Here is a 6,232-nt window from a genome sequence, read left to right as displayed (position 1 = left end):
AAATGTGTAGAGAATAGTACTACCTCTTGGATGTCGAAACTATGTCTAGGTCCGAATTTAAACAAACCTCTCCACATCTATTAATAGATGGAGGGAGTGGAAAACTCTTGAACTTGTGTAAAGAGAATAGTACAACACGTCACATGTGCTTATCCGACGACAGTGCTATTTTTTTGCACAAGGAGAGGGGTTAGGAAGACCTCAGGAGAACATTCATTCCGACACGTGGCGGGTTACAATTTTACAAACAGGCCCTTTTTTAACACTCGCACAAAAGAACCACAAATAGAGGATAAGGCCTGCCAAATTCTGAAACTAAGAGAAGAAGTGCAATCGAGCCCCTGGATGCCTCCGCCACCATTTGCCGGCGTCCTCAAAGCGTCTGCGCCGAGGAACGGGGCGCAGATGCCCAAACACCCACTTCCGGCTGCATTTATTATTCTTTTGCTGCATTGCTACTGCATCAGCATCTTCTGCAAAAAAAGGCATCTGCTTACGCTGGCTTTCCTTCTCCCGTACACTCCCTTGGTACCGTATGTGACCCTCGAGGGCGATTTACACGGAAATAACCCTTTGTGGGAAAAACTCACACAAAATGACCTTCCGGGCCAAACTATTTCACGCCTCTAACCCTCGCAAGGGCGCCACACCTGTCTATGTGGCGTCCGACACATTGTCGGCAGGTAGGCTCGAGCTAGCACGTACCCTTGCGAAGGGAGCCACACAGAAGGGATTAGAAGCGTAAAATAGTTTACATGGAGGGTCGTTTTGTGTAATTTTTACCTAAAAGAATCATTTTTTGTAAATCGCCACCCCCGGCGGCCGGCTCCAGATGCAAACCAAACGGTCATCCCGCCATCTTCTCGGGCAAGAAACGGGTCGACAGGGGACAGAGGCCAATCATAGCAAGGGTTCCCCAAAGTCCACGCCGCACTACTCAAAATCAGCGGCCGCCCGCCCGCGCGCGAACCCCGAAACGCTCCCCGTCCTGGGTTTTCCCGCCACTCCCCACGGGCCTACCCACCACGCCCGCCCGCCTGGTCTGCATCTCGTTTCCAACACGACGACGGCGACGCCAAAACCCGCGCGGGAAAACGGCCCTCCGTTCCCGCGCGCCAGCCCCGTTCTGAAATCAAAAAACCTCATCTGCTTTAAATTTTCTGCATTTCTCCGGGTAATTACTGCCCCGCGCGCGCGCCAGGAAGGCATTTAAACCCGCCCACCCGCGCGAGCCCCCAAACCCTACTACGGTACCACCACCACCACCAACCACCCCCCCATTCCTAACCCAATCCACACCGCGGCGGCGGCGGCGGCGCGCACCACCTGAAGGCCCCTCTCCCACGCGCGGCGCGGCCGAGATGTACGTCGTCAAGCGCGACGGGCGGACGGAGACGGTGCACTTCGACAAGATCACGGCGCGCCTCAAGAAGCTCAGCTACGGCCTCAGCCAGGACCACTGCGACCCCGTCCTCGTCGCGCAGAAGGTATGCGCGGGAGTGTACAAGGGCGTCACCACCAGCCAACTCGACGAGCTCGCCGCCGAGACGGCCGCAGCGCTCACGGCATCGCACCCGGACTATGCATCGGTACGATAACCACCTTTGCGCCGATCCATCCCTTCGTTATTCTCTTCCCTTCACTCGCCCCCCCTGTTTATGTGCCTGAATGATGAACCTCACATATCGCGCTGTGTTATTCTGAAGCTTGCCGCCAGGATTGCCGTGTCCAACCTCCACAAGAGCACCAAGAAGTCATTCTCCGAGACGTAAGTTGACGCCCGATATTGCTCTGATTCCTCCTCTTCGATTCATGTAGTATTGTGTTCTGAATTTGTGATGCGTACCTGCAGTATCAAGGAGATGTACCAGCACTACAACGAGAGATCTGGGCTCATGTCCCCTCTCATTGCAGAGGATATCTACGAAGTCATCATGAAGGTGAGAAGCTTTTCTATGACAGGAAAATATCTCAAGATAACTGTCTTTTCACTGATTATTACTACCAGTAGTACGGACAGACAATTGAAAAATAACCGTTGCTCTGAATTTACTTGCAGTATTTAATATCCGTATGACTATGTGTTGTATTTTAATTTTATAAGAAATAACGAGCACTGCTCTGCTCTGCTCTGTTTGTTCCATGATATCCTGCTTCTGATGTTGTCACATTTGATCCCAGAACGCCTCTCGCCTGGACAGCGAGATTATTTACGGACAAACAATTCAAAAGGAACCGTTGCCCTGAATTTACTGTTCGATTGTAGTATTTAATCTCTATAGAACTATGTGCTATATTTTAAATTCGTAATGAGCCCTGCTCTGTTTCTTCCATGATAAAGAGTAGTACACGTTGTGTCTTATCCTGCTTCTGATGTCGTGGCATTTGATTCCAGAATGCCTCTCGCCTGGACAGTGAGATTATTTACGACAGAGACTTTGATTATGACTACTTCGGTTTCAAAACCTTGGAGAGGTCTTACCTCTTGAAGCTTGGTGGAAACGTCGTGGAAAGGCCGCAGCACATGCTAATGAGAGTTTCGGTAGGGATACACAAGGACGACATTGACTCTGCAATCAAAACCTACCATCTCATGTCTCAGCGCTGGTTTACTCATGCTTCGCCAACCCTTTTCAACGCTGGTACCCCTAGGCCCCAGGTACCGTGTGTAATATGTCACCCTTGATAATCTCAATGAGATAATATCCTGAAAGGAAATCGTTTACTTACAGTTTCACTCTCCATGATGCAGCTTAGCAGCTGTTTTCTCATCTGCATGAAAGATGATAGCATTGAGGGAATCTATGATACTCTCAAGGAATGTGCTGTCATCAGCAAATCTGCTGGAGGAATTGGTGTCTCAGTACACAACATTCGTGCTACTGGGAGTTATATTCGAGGAACAAATGGGACATCCAATGGGATTGTTCCTATGTTACGTGTTTTCAATGACACTGCTCGTTATGTAGATCAAGGTGGAGGCAAGAGAAAGGGTAGGTTTTACTCTTCTATCAAACAGATTTTGTGACAAATTCTGATTCCATGGGTCCTGAAATTCATTCAATCTTCCAAAAAATCAGGTGCCTTTGCTGTGTACTTGGAGCCCTGGCATGCTGATATCTTTGATTTCCTTGATCTGAGAAAGAACCACGGCAAGGTAAATTGTTAATCCAACATTATCTAATTACCTTTTTCTTTTTCTTTGAAACTGTCTCTAACCATTCAAAATCTTTTGTACTTTCTATGTCAATGCAATCTACTCCTTTGCTGTAAAGAGGGGCATTCTATGAACGCCTTTAGAAGTCTTAGTTTGCTGCAATTTATGCCCTTGCGAGAAACAAGAGTAATAAATATTGGTATACTAATTAGTTCATTGGACATAGTATAGAAGCTTTTAAATAATTATCTACTTACTATGCCCACATGTATGTGCTTTGTCTGGGTCCTATGTCTAGAAGGTGTCCTGACGAATGCCAATTTAACAGGAGGAGAATCGTGCAAGGGATCTTTTCTTTGGTCTCTGGGTTCCTGATCTATTCATGCAGAGAGTACAAAATAATGAGGATTGGTCCCTGTTTTGTCCTTATGAAGCTCCAGGGTTGGCTGATTCCTGGGGCGAGAAGTTTGAGGACTTGTACAAGAAATATGAGAGAGAAGTAAGATTAAAACATTATTCATCTATATGACTTAAGCATGAACAGTCTTCAGAAATTTACTTCCTTGTTTCAGGGCAAGGCAAAGAAAGTTATTCCAGCACAGTCCCTGTGGTTTGACATTTTGAAGGCACAGATAGAGACTGGAACACCTTATATGCTCTATAAGGTACATTAGCAGCAAAACAATGAGTACATGAGTCTGGATTCCAGATTAAAATACTGGCAATGATCAGGTTCCAGGAATTTATTATCACTCTTTTTTATCTGCAGGATACATGCAATAGGAAAAGTAACCAGCAGAATCTGGGCACAATCAAGTCTTCAAACTTGTGCACTGAGATAATTGAGTTCACAAGTCCTGAGGAAACTGCTGTCTGCAACCTAGCGTCTATTGCTTTACCACGTTTTGTAAGGGAAAAGGTATGTATTCTCAGTGTTTGGCTGAATTTTGACCACTGTCCTAGGTTGCATTCTTGGGCCTTATGATAAACTTGTATTGCAGGGTGTCCCTATAGAGTCCCATCCATCTAAGCTTGTTGGTAGCAATGGATCACAAAATAGATACTTTGACTTTGACAAGCTGGGCGAGGTTTGTTCAGTTCCTACTGTAGATTCCCATTTCTGTCCTTTCAATGAATGTTCTAATAAACTGTTGGTCTTACCAGGTAACTTCAACTATTACTTACAATCTAAACAAGATAATCGATGTGAATTATTATCCTGTTGAAACCGCAAAGAGGTCCAATATGCGACACAGGCCAATTGGCATAGGTGTTCAGGGCTTGGCAGACACTTTCATGTTACTTGGCATGCCATTTGATTCAGCTGAGGTACCTTTTCCCAGATCAACTCTGGCACCTGTTCCTTTCTGGTTATAGCTGATATGTAACAAATAGAAACCCCTTTTCAGGCTCAGCAGTTGAATAGGGATATTTTTGAAACTATTTACTATCATGCTCTGAAAGCTTCTGCTGAACTGGCTGCTAAAGAAGGTCCTTATGAAACATATCAAGGGTGCCCTGTCAGCAAGGTTTCTCCCTCTCTACAAATACTTTTCATTGATTACTGATGCAGTCTAATGTTCGAAATGACTGGGTGAAAGTATGATCTTCCTAAAAATTGTTCTTTACCAACTTTCTTTTCAGGGCATTATCCAACCTGACATGTGGAATGTAGTGCCATCGAGCAGATGGAACTGGCCAGCTTTAAGGGAGACTATTTCTAAAGTTGGAGTGAGAAATTCTCTTCTTGTTGCTCCAATGCCCACTGCTTCCACTAGTCAGATTCTTGGCAATAATGAGTGCTTTGAGCCTTACACATCTAACATATACAGTCGACGGGTTTTAAGGTTTGTAAATGCAGTCCTAGTGCTCACATTCTGAACTGCATGTGCATATAATTGATTTTCTTCCATTTCTTTCAGTGGAGAGTTTGTGGTGGTTAACAAGCATCTTCTCCATGATTTGACTGAGATGGGCATTTGGACACCTGCTCTGAAAAACAAGATTATTTATGAAGATGGTTCTGTTCAAAAGATGACTGAAATCCCTGATGATCTTAAGGCAATCTACAAGTATGTAGTAGTTCATAACCCTTGCCTTCTATTCTATTGGACACATTTGCTATTTATATATCTAAAAGTTTGTACTCAATTGTTGCACCAGAACTGTTTGGGAGATCAAGCAGAAAACGTTGGTTGACATGGCTGTTGATCGTGGATGCTACATTGATCAGAGTCAGAGCCTTAATGTTCACATGGACCAACCAAACTTTGCGAAGCTAACTTCATTGCATTTCCATGCTTGGTCCAAGGTAATAACCATCATTTGAATTTTGAACCTTCAGCAGTAAATATCCTGCCTTGCTAAAATGGATCTCCATATTGATAAGCTAATCTTGGTTAATGCCAGGGCCTGAAAACTGGGATGTACTATTTAAGAACACGTGCAGCCGCTGATGCTATCAAGTTTACAGTGGATACAGGCTTTTTGAAGGTGAATGGGGTACTTTATTCAATCCTTGGTTCCACATCTGTTCCCTCTTTCGATCCCAGCCTCTCAAACACAAACTCACTATAAAACACTTGATTTGTTTGCAGGACACTGATGTCAAACCAGCAGAGGAAGATGATGAGGCCAAAATGGCACAGGTCGTCTGTTCCTTGAACAACCGGGAAGAGTGCTTGGCCTGTGGAAGCTAGATGCATCCACAACATCACACCCATCTATTTCTCAAAGATAGCAGCATTACACAACCCAACTGGCTGGTCATTTGGAGTTCAATAATGTGAGAAACGAGTTGTTGATGTAGGGTTTGGTTAAGATTCAGTTATTTTACTGTGCAGCCCTTGATCGCTGAGATGCCAGCTTTGGCCTGTGTTGTATTTGTACCATTGAAACACATGGGCTGCTGCAGCTGTATATATATGTACTATGGTTTGTTTTATTGATTTGTCCTGTTGTTTCGTATACATACGAATGTGCAATGGTCTTCATTAGTCTTAATTGTTGGGTTTATACTGGTACTAATCAAAATGCACTGATAATGTGACTTAACTAACCAGAAGCACATGTTTG

General features: G+C 44.7%; 1 protein-coding gene across 1 annotated transcript; it reads left to right on the top strand.

The window, feature by feature from the left end:
- Nucleotides 1-1,361: 1,361 nt before the first annotated feature.
- Nucleotides 1,362-6,028, top strand: LOC124681805 (ribonucleoside-diphosphate reductase large subunit-like). Its single transcript, XM_047216627.1, has 17 exons — nucleotides 1,362-1,589; nucleotides 1,707-1,768; nucleotides 1,853-1,940; nucleotides 2,396-2,659; nucleotides 2,753-2,993; nucleotides 3,081-3,157; nucleotides 3,486-3,656; nucleotides 3,730-3,822; nucleotides 3,927-4,076; nucleotides 4,159-4,245; nucleotides 4,322-4,486; nucleotides 4,567-4,686; nucleotides 4,802-5,004; nucleotides 5,080-5,229; nucleotides 5,321-5,468; nucleotides 5,567-5,659; nucleotides 5,755-6,028. The coding sequence occupies exons 1-17, from the start codon at nucleotides 1,362-1,364 to the stop codon at nucleotides 5,854-5,856; spliced, it is 2,442 nt and encodes an 813-aa protein (XP_047072583.1). The 3' UTR covers nucleotides 5,857-6,028.
- Nucleotides 6,029-6,232: the final 204 nt, after the last annotated feature.

The sequence above is a fragment of the Lolium rigidum genome, chromosome 1, assembly GCF_022539505.1.
Source record: "Lolium rigidum isolate FL_2022 chromosome 1, APGP_CSIRO_Lrig_0.1, whole genome shotgun sequence".
Classification (NCBI taxonomy): Eukaryota; Viridiplantae; Streptophyta; class Magnoliopsida; order Poales; family Poaceae; genus Lolium; species Lolium rigidum.
Note: the sequence above shows the minus strand (reverse complement) of the source record. Positions and strands in the feature narration are given on the sequence as shown.